Below are 22,559 nucleotides of genomic sequence, written 5' to 3'. Positions count from 1 at the left end.
TGCAACTGTCTGGATATATTTCCTGGACAGTGATCACAAAGCAGCTATACTTGGCTAATCATTTTAGATATTTATCTGTTTGAATTAAGTAAATGTTTCCCTCCCTTTACATCTATCTGTGTAAAGAACAACATATTTAGTAAATACATGTATTTAAATCTAAAAACCTTCTTAAAATGATGACATGAACATGGTAACTCATCATCAGTTAATAACTTACAAACAAGGTGTTATTTTTGTTTTGTTTGTAAGGATCAGGTTTTAGTTTAATTTCTTGCTTTAAAGTTGATAAAATCATTACTTCCTTAAAATCTTTGCCTGAGGTGTTAAAATAATTTTCATAAGGTTTGGGTATGTAGTATTTTGTAATTTTGCCTACAACATAACTTCCTTTGCAAAGCTAACTAACATTTGTCTGCTACAGAGATTTATCCACAGTAGACAGATGGTTGCCATGAAGAAGGAAATGCCTTGTAAATCATGTAGTTTTTTTAAGTTTTAGAGCCAAATGTGAAACAAAGTTATCATGTTTGCAGCAGTTCATTACAACCATTTTTAGGTGCTATGACGGCGTCATTTGCTTGAGAAGTGGTCATTTTCAGGTTCCTTGAAAATACATTTCTAGAAAACAAGTCACAGAAGTCACAGTGAATATCAGTATTGTAGTGTTAAACTAAATCTCCATAATATATAACATCAAAAAATATATATAGGGCATCATAACTTTTAATTTTATTCTAGTTTCCATCCTGGTGTTATGGCTCTTAAAGGCTTTAAGACCATAACAGTGTACATGTAGACAAAAATGTGTTCTGTTTATCCACTTCTTGGTTTTTTTCATCACTTTTCAGCTCAGTGCTTTTTGTTGTTGCTATAAGCTTATAAAATTAGACAACTGCAGTTTTGTTTTTTAAATCATCTTACTATTGTATTTTAATGTGAGCATTATTGGATCTATTTAAGTTTGGCTTTTACATTTAAAACTGCCCTCTAACAGAAGGCTGTGAATCATAGTTGCCCCTAAGTCAAACCAATGACTGGCACCAGCCAAGGAAGCAAGAAAGCAAGTGTTTTATATCAAAGGTTATTCGCAGTAAGACTTGAGGCTGTGACAAATGGCTGAGCCCTGAGAGCATTGCTGAGGAGACAGCTATATTTGTATTTCTACCAAATAAGCACACCCAGGAGCACAAGGGATCAAGTTTCACATTTTTATTGAATATATAGTCCTATTTTGTCTGGTGTGAAGTCCTCAGTATTTATCTTCTAATGCCGTCGTCCTGTCTTTGCCAGTTCAGTGTCATCTTTCAGCAAGGAAAGAATGCAAACTACCACACTTCATATAACATGATCCCCTGCTTTCCCCTTATGGGGAACAAACACTTGACTTAAGAGAGGTCAAGCTGCGTGCCCGGCCTTGTCTTCACATCATCTGTCAGGGTGCACAGGACAACAGGACCATTTAAAGAAAGGGTTTAAAAATACATCTTCACCCTTGAGACAACACAAGTGCCTGTCCAGAATGACCTGGAGACACAAATCTAATCACCTGTTCACCATAGATTCCATGTGTGACAATACAGCTATGAACGACAGTTATAGAATTTACTGTAACAAATAAAACAAAGTCACATGATGAAAGAAGACTCTTGAGACTGTAAAATCTCCAAGCAGAGTCATGGAAAAGGTGACAAAGAAAAGGTCACTAACAGCAAACATCAGCGGTCAGACCTTTGGATAAAGCTGTCAGTTATGTTTAAACCTTTGACTTTTAGCAGCACAGAGTGGAGAATTAGAGGGTCACGGTCTGAGACCCTGCACAGACGGTTACACTGTTAAAAATGCAGAGGTGAAGCCATGACGTGGAAACGTAGGAGGTGAAAGTGAAAGAAAGAATCCAAGATTAGGAATTTGAGAGATTGTTGATGTTAATGTGTAGAGAATGGTTTGTAGTTAAAACAGGGTCGTATACTCTTACATGAAACATATAAAGAACTATTGTTGTCCAAGCCGCAATGGTAATATCAAAGCTAGTGACAATAATGAGGCACCAAGAATATGACTAAGTTGTGTTCCATTTTGTTATTCCTTTTCGAAAGTTATACAGACAAAAAAATGTACCTTAAATTTTGTAAGCCTTTCTGCCAAAGCATTTGTAATGGGTGTTTTCACTCACCTTTAAACTCATCAGGCACAGGCAAGTCAATCAAAACATGCAGACTTAAATCTCTGTAAAACAATAATCTTATATACATTTTTTGGAACAAGCAGGGCTTAATGTTGCCAACTTTACCTCATACTATTAGATCCATATGAGCAGAACAAGGCACACAAAAGATGAAAAATTAAAAAGACCAGACTTTTTAAGCCCCTGTGCAGCAACTCTTGTGTTACTGAGTGTATTCATACTGTTACAGTGAGAGCAATAGATTCACTGTATACTACGTAAATAAAACAGCATGAAACATAAGAACACTAATATATTAAAAAACAAACTATGGACTTATATGGAGCTCATATTCTTGAAAACACTTGTCAAATAAAGGCTATTCTGATTCTGGCTGTTTAGCGTCCATAAAGTCACATGTATGTTTCAGATAAAGAGTTTTGAAACTCATTGCTAATAGAAGACATTGAAAATGCTAAATTCAACCTAGCTTCAGTCAGAGTAGTGTGAGAAAAAAAGAGTCTGTCAGTCAGCTGAACTGTGCTTGTGATTGGACAAACTCGTAACCTTATTAACCTCTAAACTGCTGAGTTTTTTTTGTTGTTGTTTTTTTTTAAATTCACCCCTGTACACCATGTGCCGTTAGAAATGAGCTATTCCAATCAAAGTCATTTTTTGTACCAGGCTTCAAACATGTTTATTTTTGCTATGAAAATCAGCTTCCTTAATTAGTGTGTCTGCAGTTTCCGGTCATTCAAAGCCAGCCTTGAGCTGACACGTGACAATCTGTACTTCCTCCATTTTTCAGAGCCAGAGGTTGCCGACACATTACTTGCAGTCATCTATCTTGGTACTTTAGGAAAGATTCTGTAGGAACCATCATATGCTACCTGAAGTCTGTTAATTTTCAACTTCAATGTAATGTCAAGTTCACTGAGTACAGTAAACTCTTAAAAAGCTCAATTTTAACGTTTTAATTCTGCACAATGGAAATTTAGACTCCGCTCATTCAGCGACAGAGGCTTTCAGTTTTTGACCCGAAAGATCATCACAAGTCATTTCTTATAATGCACCCCAAATATCTTACTTTGTCCTCTACACTTGGTGCTTGAGAAAACTTGATCAAACAACACTAACTTACTTTGCTGGTATAACTACAAAAAGTGTAATGTTTAGCCTGAAACCATATTAAAAATAACTGTTACAAACTACTGTTATATATAGTTTAGAGCTGCTTATGTACACATGAGTTGTCAACATTACATTAGTTTACCCTGGAGTCTGAATGAAACAGATACTGTCATGTTTACATTTCCTCTGTTTGTAAACACAAGCTGTGTATTTTAAAGCCTAATCAGCGGAGTGGTTTGACATTTGCTGTCTGAGTCAAACTTAGTGACTGAAAAAGAATTTCATCAATAAGGATCAGCATGAAGCTTTCTTACCACCATTTTTTAAAGTATTCTCATAACTGGGTCTAATGAGGCCCCCATGGTGTGAAATGTTCTATAATATCAGATTTCACAGACAGTCCCTAGAAAGCTGAGGCCCTTTGACCTGCACTAGACCAAGCCAGACGACCCCTTTTAGGATGGACATATCTGTCATCAGTACGAGCTCGGGGATTATCACACCCTCACAAACCACAGCAAAAACCAGACATCTAAGCTCGTAGACTGCTTCATATTTGTCATTCATTACAGCAGTGTGAGTTTTTGGAGCCAACTATGGGTCAAAAATTTGTGGCAACCAAGCTTCAGACTGTGATGGAGTCGTGCCAGACGGGTATTAATGGAAACCTGACTCTTTCACCCCTCCAGACAGCGTTCTGGGAGTCATGTTGGCTCCTATCAGAGGGGAGAGAGCATAACATACCTGAAACATGCTTTACTTTGCTCTCCCATTAGACTACAAATAAGAATTGTTAATGGTCAATAGATAACTTAATTTCTAGTTAGTTTTATGCAGGGGGAATTTTTATGAGTTATGTAGTGGCTCTTTAGTTTCTGTTAAAGCAGTGAAAAGTGATGCTAATATGACTTTAAATAACTGTGTTAACACTTAAGATATAAAATAATCAAGTGAGAGTTGTTAATCATGTGACCCACACAAAAACAAAATAGCACAGGCATCCAAAACATTTCAGACAGTTTGTAGTTCAAGTTTATTTGTGTCATTTATTCTACCAAGAGCACTAAATAGAAGGAAGGGAGGGGTTAAAGCACTCAGAAACAACTAAATCAGACATTAACAAATAGATCCAAAGTTGTTTTTTAATGATTGGCGAAATCTTTAAATACCTAATAACCATAGTCTAATCACCTAATAATCATAGTGTAGTCTGTCTCTGACATATCTGGGGTACTGTCTTGTGTCATGCAGTGCTACTCTGTGGCATAAACTTCTAAAAATACCAATATGATTTAAAAAATCAATCCAGAGACATGAAATGTTACACAAACAGATTTTACTGGTTTGAAACCAATTGATTTAAATCAGTGCAAAGAAGGCATCTAAAATTTTGAAACTGAAAAAAATATTGTTTCATTTATTAGATTTAATGTCAGCAAACATTTCAAATGGGGCAGCTGTGGCTCAGATGTTGTGAAGCCATGGAGTCAAATGCATCTCAGACGAACGCCAGAACTCCCCCTGGTGCTGAGCCATCTGTGTGAATGGGACTGTTTGAAAATTGATGAACTTTACATATCAGCCTCTATCATCAGCATGTGGAGGGGTGAATGTGACATGCAATTTCTAAGTGCTTTGATTTGAGTGGGAGCAGGAGTAATATCTTTTGATAGATTAGGAATTTAAAGTTTCTTGGAGATACCAATTAGCATCGTTGACATGTGTTAACTCAAGGTATGCAGTATTGCTTGTAACTCAAAGACCATGTGTCTGTGATGTTATAGTGTGTGTAACATTATCACATCAACCCAAACACAGACCCTTGCTCCCAGATTGCCACCTTAAGTTGCTATAACGAGATAATTAGACCCTTTGGCAGGTAGTTTAAAAGTGGCAGTGATCTCATGTTGTCAGGTTGACATGTCACATCACTTAAGTGGAGGAACCATGAGTTCAAAGTTTAGGAGGCAATATTTTGTTATGTTTAAAGCAGCAGTGATTTGATTAGTTGGAATATGACCTCGTACTGTATGTTTGTATCATGTGAACTAAATGAGAAGCAGATGCCATGGCCATGTGTTTGAAGAGTTATTTTCACAGGATACATATGTCATGTTTCCTGACACATGCATGAACCCTCAGAGGAAATTAGAGTGCTATAAATACAAGTATTGTTCTTCTTTCTATTGCCTTTTCCCCTACAGAACAAATCTAATTAACTTTGGGATTTTATAAAAGGCAGACCTCAGTGAGCGTTTCTGTTATCTTGAGGTATCATCATTTCCACAGGTTCTTAGATTAGCAACTGTTAGGCTCTATTCTGCTCCTTTGTCACAAGGAAGACTTGCAAGGCTTCTGCAACAGAATACCAGTGACATATGAGAGCTTCTCCACGGCTAAAGTCGGATTCTCTGTAGTGCCAAGGTGCATTAAAGAGATTATTGTAAAGACCGCAACAATGTCTGAACTTTAGTGACCAATACACTGTCCAGAACAATATTTATTCAAGGTTAAAAATGCTGAGTCTTGGTCTATTTTTATACTTTGAAACACAGTAGATTGTTGGACTGTCTTTTGTTTGGCATCATGGCTCTGCTAGTGACATAGTTTACAACGAGACAAATGTTTTAGGTGCCTCTTGCTATGAGCCCTGAGGGACACAGTGTCTTCTATTTAAAACAGCTCATACTGCATTATAGTCTAATGAATGATTAGAGGAAGAATAACACATTATCATTCTTTCCATATATGTTTGTATTGGACTTAATCTGGTGATGACAACAATAATGTGGCTGTGTTCTCATTTATACCCAATAATAAAAATCATCAGGTGCATAATACCTAACTTAAAGTCATATCCCTGGAAAAGAAAGAGTAAAGTGTTTAGTCTGTGACATACTGTTTTTTGAGCAGTGACAAAAGATGCTCCTTATCCAGTAAGATGCAAGAGAGCCTAAAAGTGCATGACCAAATAAAGCAAGTCATTCTGCTGACTGAACACTGATCTCTCTATATAAGAAGGGAGGCTGGGTGCCTCCAAGGACTGACAGGCGACCAGTCAAGGTGAGTGAGATACAGTCTTTTATTAGCAGGAGGAAAACCAGCAGCTTAATGAACAATGCTGAGCATGACTGCTCACTGCCAGACACTACAAGTGCATCCAGAGCTAAAGGGTTTATGCTAAGATCTCAATGTACAGTAGGCTTTTTTTTTGTTTTACATAGCAGAGTTCAATTACCAGTATTTATTTAAGCTCTTTTCTTTCTTCAGAATCCTCGTTAATCCATCAACAGATTTTCTTCAGAGGGGAGGGAAGAAGGTAATCCACTCTTTGTCTTCCTCACCAGTTATCCAGTGTGTATGTCAGTCAATGTTGATACAGACTTTTTGATACAAAAACGTGTTCAGCCTCACTTTGTGTGTTGATGATCTCATCAATTAACATAAAAGCTATTGTGTGTCTCATTACCAATCCATCCTGTTTGAATCAATCAGTGGAAACTAAATTTGAGTGTTGGAAACTTTATGCACATGTAGAGGTCATGGCAACAGCAATAAAAAGACAGTTAATGAGAATTATACTAATAAAATGGTTTCATCATTGCAACCAGCTGATGAAGCTTCATGTCTTTTTGCATCAATAAATACGTAAAACATATGGTCTGAGCTGTATTTAAGTGTAACTTTACAATACAATACCTGCCTTGTTGAAAAAAGAACATCATACAAAGCCATGAATGCAAAGAACTGATGATTATACACATAAATGTCTTTACTTACTTGCAGTAACGGGTCACCATGAGTGGGGACGGGGAAATGGAATGTTTTGGCGAGGCGGCCATATACCTCCGCAAGCCAGAAAAAGAGAGGATTGAAGCTCAAAACATGCCTTTTGATGCTAAAACAGCCTACTTTGTGACCGAGCCAAACGAGATGTACCTCAAAGGGAAACTTGTAAAAAGGGAGGGCGGCAAAGCCACCGTGGAGACACTCTGTGGAAAGGTGAGTGTGATGGCACTGTATGAAGGTGATTTATAAGCATATCTTTAACACCTCGGCAAGTTCAAAATTGCATCAAACATCCACAGTGAACAGCCAATGGGACACACATGTTGAAAGTGATAGTGCTTCAAGTGCGTGTCTTTTGACAGAGGTGATTAGTACAGCCCTGTAATACAGTCCAAATGAATGCTGAAGAGATCAAGTAACTAATCATTGTCACTCATCATTTTTTAGATCAACCCATTTTTATTTGTGCAGCACAAGTTCACAATAAAGTTATCTCAGAATGTTTTGCAGAAAGAAAAGGTCTAGACTAAACTTCAAGTTAACACCCCAGGTCCGTCATACAGTTAACAACTAATCCCAGCTTAATCCACCAAAGTATGGCACTTTGAGGCATAGGCAGTTACAGTGGAAAGAAGGTATGTCCTTTAAACAGGCAGAGACCAGGCTCATTTTATAAACAGCCATCTGCCCAGATGATTTAAGGTTTCTCAATTTGTAACCTCTGTCTGTAACAGAAATGATAACATTCAGCCTGCTCTTATCAGACTTGTATGGATTCTGTCCCCGTAACAGACCATCACTGTGAAAGACACTGAAGTCTTCCCCATGAACCCTCCAAAGTTCGATAAAATTGAGGACATGGCCATGATGACCCACCTCAGCGAACCCTCTGTGTTGTATAACCTCAAAGAGCGCTATGCAGCATGGATGATCTACGTGAGTTTGACCTGATCACTGTATTGATAGATGAAACTCCATAAAGAAGTGTGTCCATAAATACTTTTGCTTCCCTGCAGACCTACTCTGGGCTGTTCTGCGTCACTGTGAACCCCTACAAGTGGCTCCCGGTGTACGACCAAAGGGTTGTAACAGGATACAGAGGCAAAAAGAGGATTGAGGCTCCACCCCACATCTTCTCTATCTCTGATAACGCCTATCAGTTCATGCTCACTGGTGTGTAAAAAACAGGCAGAAACCCTTATTTTCAACCGAAATTTGATTGGACAGAAAAAATGAGTATTTTGAGTGGGAAGCAGATAGAGGACCCATTCCTTTTTGTTTATTTGTTTCAATGAACTGAAAAACTGGATTAAGTATGCAAGACCGGTTTGACAATTTAAAATCATGCTGACAGCATTACAATTTTCTTTGTTCTTCATAGACCGTGAGAATCAGTCCATCCTGATCACGTAAGTCTGATCCTTTTCAAAAAATTTTCATTTAACAGCAAAAATAAAATCAATCTTAAAGTGTCAAAGAAATCCTTTACTTTTTAGCATTACCTGAATACATTACAGAGATATTTACAGCATGCATTTCACAGACTTTCCAAACAAAATGTTACAATGCTGAGTTACCTCTTTTATGCCCTAAGTGGAGAATCTGGTGCAGGGAAGACTGTCAACACCAAACGTGTCATCCAGTACTTTGCAACAATCGCCGTGGCTGGTGGCAAGAAAGTAGATCATACTCCTGGAAAAATGCAGGTAGTTAATTTTTTTTTTTTTTTTTTGTAAGTACACAAAGCTGATATGAATTTCACTAAAAACATTGTTTTTCTCAACCCTCCTGGCTGGTTTACTAAATGTAGGGATCACTGGAAGATCAAATCATTGCAGCTAATCCCCTGCTGGAAGCTTATGGTAACGCCAAAACTGTGAGGAATGACAACTCATCCCGCTTTGTAAGTGTTTTGGGGTTTTTTTTTTTACACATTTTGACTTGTGTCAGAAAGAAAAAGGTTTTGACTCTTAGTTATGTCCTCTGTTACAGGGTAAATTCATCAGAATTCATTTTGGAACCACTGGAAAACTGGCCTCAGCAGACATTGAAACATGTAAGGCAACAAATGTTTGTTCGTCTTTATACTCTCAGCTCAAAGAACACAACAGTTCAGTCTGAATTATGTTACCAACAGATCTGCTGGAGAAGTCTCGAGTGACGTTCCAGCTGTCTGCTGAGAGGAGCTACCACATCTTCTACCAGCTCATGACAGGTCACAAACCTGAGCTGATAGGTATGACATTTTTTCATTTGAGGGACCATGAACTTCAGGTCATTTTTTATGTTTAATGTTGACGAAATTGAATCATATGTCTAATTTCATTATGTCAGAGGCTCTCCTCATCACCACCAATCCCTACGACTACCACATGATCAGTCAGGGTGAAATCACAGTGAAGAGTATCAATGATGTTGAAGAATTCATCGCAACTGATGTAAGAAAACTTTATGAAATCCACATCCTTAAGAAGCTGAATGTGTTTATGACTTCTCTTTTTCAATTTGTCTCTTGAAAACAAAACATATCTTTTTTAATTTGAATACTTACAGACTGCCATTGACATCCTGGGCTTCAATGCAGAGGAGAAAATTAGCATGTACAAGCTGACAGGAGCTGTGATGCAACATGGAAACATGAAGTTCAAGCAGAAGCAGCGTGAAGAGCAGGCTGAGCCTGATGGCACTGAGGGTGTGTTGTGCTCTGACTCTTTTCCCTTATTGACAGCAGAAAACACAAGTAAGCCTCTGATATTCTCTATATAATCACATTTTCTTGTTTTGTTCTTTGTATTTTTTCAGTTGCTGACAAAATCTCATACCTGATGGGTCTGAACTCAGCTGATCTGCTGAAGGCACTGTGCTACCCCAGGGTGAAAGTCGGGAATGAGCTGGTGACCAAGGGTCAAACTGTGCCTCAGGTAAAATGCTCACTCTCAGCATAATCCTGTGAATCATCACTCTGGAGCCTGTTGAAGTCCTAAAAACAATGACTTGTGTTATTTACCCCTAACAAAAACTTGTTTCTCTTTATTTCTGTCAAATCAGGTCAACAACTCAGTGATGGCTCTCTGCAAGTCCGTCTATGAGAAGATGTTCTTGTGGATGGTGGTCAGGATCAACGAGATGTTGGATACAAAGCAAGCCAGAAGCTTCTTCATCGGTGTCCTGGATATTGCTGGGTTTGAAATCTTTGATGTAAGTCATAGTTTATCATCTTTTTTTTAGCCTAAACTGGAGCTAATAAAGTCAATTTTTAGTTTGTGTCGCATACAGCCTTTACTGGCCATTGATTTCTTCATGTATTTAGTTCAACAGCCTGGAGCAGCTGTGCATCAACTTCACCAATGAAAAACTGCAACAGTTTTTCAACCACCACATGTTTGTGCTGGAGCAAGAGGAGTACAAGAAAGAGGGAATTGATTGGGAGTTCATTGACTTTGGTATGGATTTGGCTGCCTGCATTGAGCTAATTGAGAAGGTGAGTGATGTGTTTTATATCCTCAAACCCTGAAAACTGTCAGGTGGGTTCAAAGCTTTTGTTTTAAACAATCATTTCTTCCTGACAGCCAATGGGCATCTTCTCCATCCTTGAAGAGGAGTGCATGTTCCCCAAGGCCTCTGACACAACCTTCAAGAACAAGCTGTATGACCAGCATCTTGGTAAAACCAAGTCCTTTGAGAAGCCAAAGCCAGCCAAAGGCAAGGCTGAGGCCCACTTTGCCCTGGTGCACTATGCTGGCACTGTTGATTACAACATCACTGGATGGCTCGACAAAAACAAGGATCCACTGAATGACTCAGTTGTTCAGCTCTACCAGAAGTCATCAACCAAACTGCTAGCCTTCCTGTATGCCTCACATGCCTCAGCAGAAGGTACATGTTGTTACCTTGAATCATGAAATTTTGTTATTGGCACTATTTGCTGCTATTTGCTACTATTTTTCTTTTTGCAGCTGATACTGGTGGAAAGAAAGGAGGCAAGAAGAAGGGTGGCTCTTTCCAGACTGTGTCTGCATTGTTCAGAGTAAGATCATTTATAAAAGAATTGCATCTAAAGTTTCGCACTAATCAACCCCTATCATAGCTTTTAATGTCCTTTTAATTCCACAGGAAAATTTGGGCAAGCTGATGACAAATTTGAGGAGCACCCATCCTCATTTTGTGCGCTGCCTGATCCCCAATGAATCAAAGACCCCAGGTATGTGCACTTTGTCTCCATGGTGGTTATTGCCAAAGCTGACAACGATAAAAACAAAATTATGTCAACATATTGAGTCAGTGTATGTACCACACATTATGTTACTCACATTCTACTTTAGGTCTTATGGAGAACTTCCTGGTCATCCACCAGCTGAGGTGTAATGGCGTGCTGGAAGGAATCAGGATCTGTAGGAAAGGTTTCCCCAGCAGAATCCTCTACGGTGACTTCAAGCAGAGGTAGCAGAAATATGATACTGAGAGTCATGAAAAAGTGTCAAATCCTCACAACTTGTGTTCTAACTGAGGGAAATGCCTATTTTTAGATACAAAGTATTGAATGCTAGTGTCATCCCTGAGGGACAGTTCATTGACAACAAGAAGGCCTCAGAGAAACTGCTGGGGTCCATCGATGTGGACCACACTCAGTACAAGTTTGGCCACACTAAGGTAGAGTAAGATGCTTCCTTTGATTAGGAAAAGATTGCATTTAGCGACATTTTAAGTCACTTCTTTCACCTGTTCCCTCACAGGTGTTCTTTAAAGCTGGTCTGCTGGGCACACTTGAAGAGATGAGAGATGAGAAACTTGCTGAGCTGGTCACAATGACTCAGGCTCTCTGCAGAGGTTTCCTCATGAGGACAGAGTTTGTCAAGATGATGGAGAGAAGGTAAAGTATCTGTCTGACGACCATGGTGGGAAAATATAAATGCACATTTTGGAAGTCTATCACTTCAGACATGGTCAACTTTCTTTCAAGAAAATGTTCAACCTATTTCTTTGTCTTCTTCAGAGATGCTATTTTCACTATCCAGTACAACGTCCGAGCATTCATGAATGTCAAAACATGGCCATGGATGAAGCTTTACTTCAAGATAAAGCCTCTGCTGAAGAGTGCAGAGACTGAAAAAGAAATGGCCCAGATGAAAGTGGACTTTGACAAGACCAAAGAGGACCTTACAAAAGCTCTGGCTAAGAAGAAAGAACTGGAAGAGAAGATGGTTTCTCTGATACAGGAGAAAAACGATCTATTGCTACAAGTCCAGTCTGTAAGTCAGACTATTACACAGTGTAACCTTGTCTTTTGAACATCCCTTATCAATATGAGTCATTTTGCAGCAAAATTAAACTGTTTGTAATGGCGCTTTTAGGAAAGTGAAAACCTCAGTGATGCAGAGGAAAGGTGTGAGGGGCTCATCAAAGCAAAAATCCAGCTCGAGGCAAAACTCAAAGAGACAACTGAGAGACTGGAGGATGAGGAGGAAATGAATGCTGAGCTGACTGCGAAGAAGAGGAAGCTGGAGGACGAGTGCTCTGAGTTGAAGAAAGACATCGATGACTTGGAGCTCACCCTGGCCAAAGTGGAAAAGGAGAAACACGCCACCGAGAACAAGGTAACAGGGGGACTTTCCTGAACACATGATTTTTCTTTGTTAGAGATCAACAGAAGTTTGCAGAGTACAATTTTTGTTTGAACTTCAACAGGTCAAAAACCTCACAGAGGAAATGGCCTCTCAGGATGAGACCATTGCCAAGTTGACCAAGGAGAAGAAAGCCCTCCAAGAGGCCCATCAGCAGACCCTGGATGACCTGCAGGCAGAGGAAGACAAAGTCAACACTCTGACCAAAGCCAAGACCAAGCTGGAGCAACAAGTGGATGATGTGAGTTGTCCAGGTTAAATCTCTTTTAGATCAGTATGCCATGATTTCAGTAAGTTCTCAGAGTTCCTTGGGGCAGTAAACACTTCTGAGGCAGTCAAAAAATCTTAAAATCTGTCAGAAGCACAGCCAAACAATTCTCATGTTTCTGATGGATAAGTAATTAGATTTTTTTTTTTTATTTCGCCTTTAGCTGATGTGTTCTCATTTCCCTAAAATAGTGGGATGCAGATCCAAGAGCTTGCTGCCTGCAGCTGTTTGAGCAAAAGCTCACAATTAGATACAAGATAACTGATGGCAAATAATACAGTCCTGACAGTTTCGTATTAGTAAATCCTGAAAAGTGAAGCAGTTGTCATCAAGATCAACCACCAGGGGAGGAGAGATACCCCTCCAACTGTAAATTTAACTCTGTAGAGTATAAGTTACTGTTTGCAAAGACTGAATGCTCTTAAAGCTGAGCATGAATCATCAAATTTCTAATAAGAATATCAAGATTTTGACTTTTGATTTATTACTGTCTTTGATAGCTTGAGGGTTCTCTGGAGCAAGAAAAGAAACTCCGTATGGACCTTGAGCGTGCTAAAAGGAAGCTTGAAGGAGATCTGAAGTTGGCCCAGGAAACCATCATGGATCTGGAGAATGACAAGCAGCAGTCTGACGAGAAAATAAAGAAGTAAAGATGATCAAACACCTCACATTTATCCTCCCTGTTTGCGGTAAGCTGTTTCAAGTGGGGATGGTTAAAAGGGATCCTCTAATCTCTAAATAATTCTGTCCCCTTCAGAAAAGACTTTGAGATAAGCCAGCTTCTTGGCAAAATTGAAGATGAGCAGAGTCTTGGAGTCCAGCTCCAGAAGAAGATAAAGGAACTTCAGGTAAAACTTTAAGTCTTATTTGAAGGCAGTGGGAACCCAGAAACATCAGGAACCACTTCAAATTGAGCTCTTTGTGTTTCAGGCTCGTATTGAGGAACTGGAGGAAGAGATCGAGGCTGAGCGTGCTGCTCGAGCCAAGGTGGAGAAGCAGAGGTCTGATCTCGCCAGGGAACTTGAAGAGATCAGCGAGAGGCTGGAAGAAGCTGGCGGCGCAACAGCAGCCCAAATTGAGATGAACAAGAAGCGCGAGGCTGAGTTTCAGAAACTGCGTCGTGACCTCGAAGAGTCTACGCTGCAGCATGAGGCCACTGCCGCCGCCCTCCGCAAGAAGCAGGCTGACAGCGTGGCCGAGCTGGGAGAACAGATCGACAACCTCCAGAGAGTCAAACAGAAGCTGGAGAAAGAGAAGAGTGAATACAGGATGGAGATTGATGACCTCAGCAGCAACATGGAGTCCTTTGCCAAATCCAAGGTGAGGCTCAGAGATATCATACAGGTAACAAAAGCATTTGTTAGATTCATCAGTGCTGATGTCTCTCTTTTTTTTCTTTCACCAGGCAAACCTTGAAAAGCTGTGCAGGACATTAGAAGATCAACTGAGCGAGATCAAATCCAAGAATGATGAAAATGTCCGTCAGCTGAATGATCTAAGTGCCCAGAAAGCGAGACTTCAAACTGAAAATGGTAAAAAAAAAAAAAAAAAAAAAAAGGCAGGGAGCGAAAAATAATGGTTCATCACACGTCAACACTTTACATTTTCTGAAGTAAATCACATTAAGTTTTTTTTGCCTGGATGGAGGATTTAAGTCTTTATTTCCTCCAACCTGATAGGCCTCAATATGACTGTGCACTTTGCATATTTGATTTTATACCAACACCTGCTTCCTTTGAGACATACATCTCACACATTTAGTTGAACAAATCAGCATATTGCACAACTAACAGAGTGCAAAAAAATGAGTTCTCTCATGATTAATTACAAATAATTTGTATATTATAATATAATATCCCAGTTGGACTTCCTGATTGATATTAAATCAAATATCACCTTTGATCAGGTGAATTTACACGCCAGATTGAGGAGAAGGAAGCTCTGGTTTCTCAGCTGACCAGAGGAAAACAGGCCTACACCCAGCAGATTGAAGAGCTGAAGAGGCACATAGAGGAAGAAGTTAAGGTAAGGTCCTCAGCAGGATGGTAACAGGGGGAAAAGTCAACAAACAGTGAGTGTATTATGTTAAACTACTGTAATGTAAATCATGGGCTTGTTTTGTACCTTAGGCCAAGAATGCCCTGGCTCATGCTGTTCAGTCAGCTCGCCATGATTGCGACCTGCTCAGAGAGCAGTTTGAGGAAGAGCAGGAGGCTAAAGCTGAGCTTCAGCGTTCAATGTCCAAGGCTAACAGCGAGGTGGCTCAGTGGAGGACCAAATACGAGACTGATGCCATTCAGCGCACTGAGGAGCTGGAGGAGGCAAAGTAATACGATGTCCTAAAATCGCTCAGGTTTTCTTCACTCACTCATTCTTTGAATCATCACAAAACCTGTTCTCTGTACGTTTCGTCAGGAAAAAACTTGCCCAGCGTCTGCAGGATGCAGAGGAGTCCATTGAAGCTGTGAATGCAAAGTGTGCCTCTCTGGAAAAGACCAAACAGAGACTTCACGGTGAGGTGGAGGATCTCATGATAGATGTAGAGAGAGCTAATGCTCTGGCTGCTAATCTGGACAAGAAGCAAAGGAACTTTGACAAGGTTCGATATTTTCCAAACAACAATGTTTTGGTTCGTAATAAGAGATGAGAAACCACCAAGCTAACTTCTTGTACTTTTCAGGTTCTTGCTGAGTGGAAGCAGAAGTATGAGGAAAGCCAGGCAGAGCTGGAAGGAGCTCAGAAAGAGGCTCGCTCCTTGAGCACAGAGCTCTTTAAGATGAAGAACTCATATGAAGAATCTCTGGACCAGCTAGAGACTATGAAGAGAGAAAACAAGAACCTGCAACGTAACTAATTCTTACTTCTTCATTAGATTTATACTCTAAACATCAAGTCAATTCATCAAGCCTTTGGTCTTTTATTCTAAATCAAGCTATATTAATTATTCCCTACAGAGGAGATCTCTGACTTGACTGAACAACTTGGTGAGACCGGTAAGGCAATTCATGAACTCGAGAAGGGAAAGAAGACAGTGGAGAGTGAGAAGACTGAGATCCAGACTGCTCTAGAGGAGGCAGAGGTAAATCTAGCTCAGGCACAGTCACGGGACAGATAACATAATCCAGCTACTCAGCTACAAGGCAAAGGATATAGACTAATTTTAATACAAAATACAACTGATGTTTATATTAAAGGCCACACTTGTTCACAGGCAACCTTGGAGCATGAGGAGTCCAAGATACTGCGTGTTCAGCTTGAACTCACCCAAGTCAAGAGTGAAATTGACAGAAAACTTGCAGAGAAGGAAGAGGAGATGGAGCAGATCAAGAGAAACAGCCAGAGAGTGATTGAGTCAATGCAGAGCACTTTGGATTCTGAGGTCAGGAGCAGAAATGATGCTCTGAGGATCAAGAAGAAGATGGAGGGAGACCTCAATGAGATGGAGATTCAGCTGAGCCACGCCAACCGGCAGGCAGCTGAGGCCCAGAAACAGCTGAGGAACGTGCAGGGACAGCTGAAGGTAAACCCAGTGAAGGAGAATCTTGGTTCACAAAGTACCACAGAGTCTTTACAAATACATCTATCTGTGTTTTACAATCCAGGATGCCCAACTGCATCTTGATGAAGCAATCAGAGGTCAGGATGACATGAAGGAGCAGGTTGCCATGGTGGAGCGCAGGAACAACCTGATGCAGGCTGAGATCGAGGAGCTTAGAGCTGCTCTGGAGCAGACTGAGAGAGGCCGCAAAGTGGCTGAGCAGGAGCTGGTGGATGCTAGTGAGCGTGTGGGGCTGCTGCACTCTCAGGTACTGAAACTGTACAGCACAAGAGACAATTTGGTAAGTGAGTAGAAAATGAGAAAAACTAAATGATCATTTTTTTCTCTCTTCAGAACACCAGCCTCATCAACACCAAGAAGAAGCTGGAGGCTGACCTCATTCAGATCCAAGGTGAGGTGGAAGATTCTGTCCAGGAAGCAAGAAATGCTGAAGAGAAGGCCAAGAAGGCCATCACTGATGTGAGTCATCCTGAAACCTTTCTGTGGTATCAAACACAGAGTTTAGTGAGTAAAATGAAGCACCATAACAAGAAATTTGAAACCTACTGAAACTATTTTCTCTGACGTCTCAGGCTGCTATGATGGCCGAGGAGCTGAAGAAGGAGCAGGACACCAGCGCTCATTTGGAGAGGATGAAGAAAAACCTGGAGGTGACAGTGAAGGACCTGCAGCACCGTCTCGATGAAGCTGAGAATCTGGCAATGAAGGGAGGCAAGAAGCAGCTCCAGAAACTGGAGTCTAGGGTAAAGAGGGATTTAATGTGAACTCAGCCTTCCTTTGCTTTTGAATCTTTCCTCTCTCTGCTGTAACAAATGATGTTTATGTTTTAAAGGTGCGCGAGCTCGAGGCCGAGGTTGAAGCTGAGCAGAGAAGAGGAGCCGATGCAGTCAAAGGTGTTCGTAAATATGAGAGAAGAGTGAAAGAGCTCACCTATCAGGTACTCACATATTTTCTTAGCTACTATTTGATTGATCTGTACAGCTGTACAATTGTGGAAATCCCTTCATTTAAAACCAAATTTGTGTGACCCACAGACGGAAGAGGACAAGAAGACCGTCATCAGACTTCAGGATCTGGTGGACAAGCTGCAGCTGAAAGTGAAGGCCTACAAGAGACAGGCTGAGGAAGCTGTGAGTGAAAAACATGTTAAAACTCTTACTGCATTGACCTTAATACATCACTTTTCTCTCAATCTTACATTTAGCACCACCTCTCTCTCCTTTTAGTGTTCAAAACATCTGACAGCAAAAATCACAAGAATCAGTCGGTTATTAAAGTCTTGATGAATGTTGACGTTATGTTAAATGCCTTCACAGGAGGAGCAGGCCAACACTCACCTGACCAGGTTTAGGAAGGTACAGCATGAGATGGAGGAGGCTCAGGAGCGTGCTGACATCGCTGAGTCTCAGGTCAACAAGCTGAGGGCAAAGAGTCGGGAAATTGGAAAAGTAAGTCACACATGAAAGACGGACAATGAGGTGCCATAATTTGAGAAATGAGAGGAAAAGCTCTCTATTCATATACTGAATAATTTTGCTTGACTGATGTGTGCCAGCATGCTTTTATCAACATGTGAAAAGTTTTAACTTAATGTTTTTGAAAAGGTCAAATCTGGAGCTACTTTCTTGTCACTGATTTTGTCCTTTTTTACCCATTTTAGGGAAAGGATGCTGAAGAATAACATGTAAACTTTGAGGGTCATGATGAAAATCATAGAATATGAATTTTCATCGTGCTGCTCTTACCTAACATTGTTGATCCATATGAAATAAAATAGTCTATCTCCAGTCAGCTGTCTTTGGAGCTTTTGTTCACACCACAAAGACACATTTACAACCACCTTAACTGTGAGAAGAAGAAATGAAAACTAGGTGTCCTGGTCTTGAGTTTAAAAAACAATCATGATGTCAGAGCTGTTCTGTATTTAAAGCCAAACTGTCACTTTTTTGTCAATTTTTTGGTACTTTTGTGCGTTTATGTGGTAAAAAATATCAATTTGTTTAATAAGGACATGTAAATTCTTTTAAATTTACCTAAAATATTCTTCAATATATAACCTTGTAATGCTGTTTTCATGTCCAGCATGGAAAATCACCTACTCTTCCACTTCCTCATAGTCACAAGGATACGTTTCATACCTAAACATGGTACCTTGTGATTTTACGTGAATCTGTCCCAGATACTTTGGACAGAATTCAGTCGGAACCTATAAAAGTGCCTAATTCGGTACCCATCCCTGAGCATAACTAAGTACAAGGCATAAGTTAGTTAATCATCCACCAGAAAATATTGTTTCATCCAGTGTAATGAATAGAAACATGTACGCTCCCGGTCAAAGGTTTAGAACACCACAATTTCTCCAGTTTTTTTATTGAAAGCTTCAAGTGATGAACTACATAAGGGTAAAAGAAAAAGTAAGGCTACCCAAAACTGAAAAATAATGTACATTTCATAATTATGCAAAAGTCCTTTTAAAGATGTCATATTATGGAAAAACTCTTTATTAAGTCCTTTAGTGAAATTTGTGGGTCTTTGGCTTTTGTCCCAGCCCACAAAATGTGATATCTAATGACAAAACCTGTTCTTAGTAGTGCTTGTGAATGTGAAATCCTGAACTAAAAGGAGCTTGGGGATTTTGGGGATTAGCCGACATCAGCGATTCCCTTTTTTGGCCAATCAGGAGCAAGTCTGACCTGATTGGTCCACTGGAGCAGATACCCCCAAACCTACTCCCTGCTCACTCCTCTACCCGCTGCTAGCGAGGAGAATGCCAAAGTTGTAAACAGCCACATAGTTTCATGCACAAGCTTCCCATCTCGGAAGAAGATAATACTGAGTGGCTAGAGTTCATTTATCAAGGAAATGTGCCAGCTGCACTCAGTAAAACTGTGCATGTGTGTGCTAGTCACTTCACGGCCGACTGCTTTTCCACCTTGACAGTACAACCGAGGGCTAGTAAATAGACTAGTCTTGAATCCAGGTGCATTACCAACCATCCACCAACAAACCTCAGACCCTGGAAATGTAAGTATTTCTAAATGCTGTTTGCTGTGGAGCAGATGTAAGAGCTTTTCCTCAGTGTCCCCCCTGTCTCTGTGTTAGCTTCAGGAAGCTAACGTTAGCTGCAGTTAGCCTGTTGTTTTAGCCTGTAATGTTACGGTAAACAAGTTTTGCTGTTTTCTAAACATTGTGCACCTGGAGCTCGTGGCGCTGGTATCAGTGACGCGGAAGAGGGGGGCGGTGGCTCATTTACATATGGAGGTCACGCCCACTAAATCAGACCGTTCTGAACAGAGGGGCTATGAGAGCCTGGAAACAATGCTGCTGTGCTTGATTTATTGGCTTTTTGGACCAAAACATGTTACTACCATTTCATGAAGCCATCAATGATCCATATTAAACTGTAGAAAAGGAGCACAATATGGGACCTTTAACAATTTGAAGCTGTTTTGTAGTAATAGAGACTAATCAAGGTTTGAAAGTTGAATTCCTTCAGGTGTCCCATGTTTTCTTGATTTTTTTTCAACCGTATATGTCTATGCTGGAACACATGGTACCATACCCTCATGAGTATAATTGAACAGTGCTGCAGTAAGTAGCGTTTCTTTCCTTGAAATGACATTTAATTATGAAAGAGGGACAGACCATCACAACATTTTAAGAAATAGGTCTTCTCTTCTGGGAAACGTCAAAGAAAGTCAAGGTGTCAGTGAGCGATTCCCTTCAGCATCAAAAGACACAGAACTTGACAGGAAGAGGTCTGGCAAACCCAAAGCCAAAACAGAATTAAAAGACAAGTTTCTGAGATTCAGCATCTGTATGCACAGATTAAAAGAGGTCAAAATAAGCAGTCCCAGTTCCCAGCTGTGAAAAGAAGACTTTGAGATGCAGGTTTGACAGGTTGAATTGCAGAAATAAAGAAAGCCATTGATAAGATGTCAGGTTAAAATAAATAAAGCATCAAAGAAATTGTCTATTTTTTGTAGTGATGAATGTAACATAGTGATCACATGACAGTAGACCATATTTGTTTTTTCCTCAACCATTTTGCTGGTGCCTGATGCCTTTTTGCCCTTTTTGTTCATCCTGTCCTGTCGTGAAAAAGCAGCACACAATTTGTCAATAAAACCAGTTTCAGTAGCTGGGATGTCATACATTTAAATTTGTTATGGAAATGTTAGGGATGTGTTAATAGCTCCATCTCCGCAGGGAGACCCACAAACCTGGAGAAGGTGAAATGAGTGACCATCTAGCTCTATTTACTTCCTGTTTGGAGAGCCATTTCATTGACAGAGTCAAACGACAGCTGCTTTTTACTCATCTCTGATCTTACTGCACCTGTCTGCTCTTGACTCTGTGGCACCAGACAAGTCTTCATGACACGTAAAGTCAGAGGTCTCTTTACAAGGGGGTTAACAACAGTTTTTTTTAAGTATTGTGTATCTGTACAGTCCAATTATTTTTATCTTTAATTAAATGTGCTAATAATTACTTAGTTCTTACAGTTAAATCGGGAATTTTGTAAATATACAGTTACATGCAGCATTAAGCCCATACAAAGAGGGAAAATAAACAGAGAGAGGAATATCTAATTGGATATACTAAAGCACAACATCAGCCCATGTGAATAAAGACATGCTTGCTTCATCTTTAAAAGAAACTAAATTACACTTTAACCTGACATAGGAAATACTTAGTCTTACAGCAGATTAATTCTAATTAAAAACAGTTTTACCTGCAGGAAAGTCAAGTTCTGCTGCAGACCTACATCAGCTCTGGTCTCTCCTGAAAGATTCATGTGTTCGGTGTCTGTGCCGTTCAGTGTCTGAGAGATGAGCCTCTGAGGTCTGCTGCTTAAACCTTACATGTGGGATTAAAATGGCAAAAAGGCTCAAACTACTGTGCCAAACACTAGTAGTCTGATTTCATTGCTAAATCAGACAAAGCATTTCTCTTTGAGCCATGTAACAAGGCATCCTGCCTGCCGGGGAGGAGGTATCACTGATCCAAACCAGATTACAGAGAGCAGCTGGCCTGCAGCACTGTTGGTGTATCAGAGGAGCCAAAACATCCCAAAACCTCCGCCCTGAGCTTTTAGCATCGATAGAAGTGGCCAGCAGCCTATCGTATTTCCTCTGTAGAGCCCAGCTCACAGCTTGGGATCACTGAGTGACACAGTAAGCAAATGCATACAATGAATCATGCAAGCTGTTGGACTCTTGGATTTCTTTTTTGGTCTCCACCAAGCCACTCTAAAGTCATGTTTTAATCCCTGACAGCTGACATACAAACAGTCTCTCTGTGTCAGAAAGATGAAGTGAGTGTGGACCTTACAACAATGTTTAATAGCTCATCTCAACTGGAATTTCTATAAAAAAAACAACATTATGCACTTTCCTACCATTGCACACAAAGTTAAGAAAAATCTAAAGGTCCCATATTATGCAAAAATCACTTTATTAAGTCTTTTAGTGAAATTTGTGGGTCTTTGGCTTTCCTCCCAGCCCACAAAATGTGATATTTGATGACAAAACTCAGACTTAGTAGTGCTTGTCAATGTAAAATCCTGAACTAAAAGGAGCTGTTTGGATTTTGGGGATTTGCCGACATCAGCGACTCTCTTTTTTGACTAATCAGGATCAAGTCTGACCTGATTGGTCCACTGGAGCAGATACCCTGAACCCCCTCCCGCCCACTCCTCTCATAGCTGCTAGAGAGAAACCTTGAGGAGAATGCCAAAGTTGAAAAGCATAGACTGTAAAAATACAATTAGTTTTTTGTAAAATAAAAAAAAGGCATCACTGCTTTGTTTTTGGCTGTAAACAGCCACATAGTTCCATGCACAAGCATCCCATCGCGGGAGAAGACAAGACTTAGTGTCTGGAGTTCATTTATCAAGGAACTGTGCCAGCTACACTCAGTAAAACTGTGCATGTGTGTGCTTGTCACTTCACGACTGACTGCTTTTCCATCTTTGGACAGTACAACAGAGGGCTAGTGAATAGACTGGTCCTGAATCCAGGT

At 40.2% G+C, this 22,559-nt stretch overlaps 1 protein-coding gene across 1 annotated transcript; it reads left to right on the top strand.

Moving 5' to 3' along the window:
• Positions 1 to 7,096: 7,096 nt before the first annotated feature.
• On the top strand, positions 7,097 to 18,216 carry LOC141789185 (myosin heavy chain, fast skeletal muscle). Its single transcript, XM_074668526.1, has 39 exons — positions 7,097 to 7,300; positions 7,880 to 8,023; positions 8,104 to 8,260; positions 8,469 to 8,496; positions 8,682 to 8,793; positions 8,898 to 8,990; positions 9,080 to 9,143; positions 9,225 to 9,323; positions 9,422 to 9,525; positions 9,641 to 9,779; positions 9,890 to 10,008; positions 10,136 to 10,285; positions 10,398 to 10,568; positions 10,657 to 10,963; positions 11,044 to 11,114; positions 11,201 to 11,288; positions 11,410 to 11,527; positions 11,614 to 11,737; positions 11,821 to 11,957; positions 12,081 to 12,336; positions 12,439 to 12,681; positions 12,773 to 12,949; positions 13,477 to 13,622; positions 13,734 to 13,824; positions 13,907 to 14,296; positions 14,382 to 14,508; positions 14,883 to 15,001; positions 15,106 to 15,302; positions 15,392 to 15,575; positions 15,657 to 15,822; positions 15,931 to 16,055; positions 16,188 to 16,496; positions 16,579 to 16,782; positions 16,869 to 16,994; positions 17,108 to 17,278; positions 17,368 to 17,472; positions 17,570 to 17,665; positions 17,852 to 17,983; positions 18,196 to 18,216. The coding sequence occupies exons 1-39, from the start codon at positions 7,097 to 7,099 to the stop codon at positions 18,214 to 18,216; spliced, it is 5,814 nt and encodes a 1,937-aa protein (XP_074524627.1).
• Positions 18,217 to 22,559: the final 4,343 nt, after the last annotated feature.

The sequence above is a fragment of the Halichoeres trimaculatus genome, unplaced genomic scaffold (assembly GCF_033239565.1).
Source record: "Halichoeres trimaculatus isolate MK-OKI-2021-1 unplaced genomic scaffold, fHalTri1.1 fHalTri1_scaffold_1, whole genome shotgun sequence".
In the NCBI taxonomy this organism is placed as follows: Eukaryota; Metazoa; Chordata; class Actinopteri; order Labriformes; family Labridae; genus Halichoeres; species Halichoeres trimaculatus.
This window is presented reverse-complemented; position numbering and strand designations above follow the sequence as displayed.

What these genes read in the sequence shown, in the direction of transcription:
- LOC141789185 (XM_074668526.1), top strand. Translation starts at nt 7,097, where the DNA reads ATGAGTGGGGACGGGGAAATGGAATGTTTTGGCGAGGCGGCCATATAC. An exon ending in TCTGACGAGAAAATAAAGAA is followed by an intron (nt 13,623 to 13,733) that starts GTAAAGATGATC and finishes TGTCCCCTTCAG; the next exon opens with AAAAGACTTTGAGATAAGCC. An exon ending in AGAGACAGGCTGAGGAAGCT is followed by an intron (nt 17,666 to 17,851) that starts GTGAGTGAAAAA and finishes ATGCCTTCACAG; the next exon opens with GAGGAGCAGGCCAACACTCA.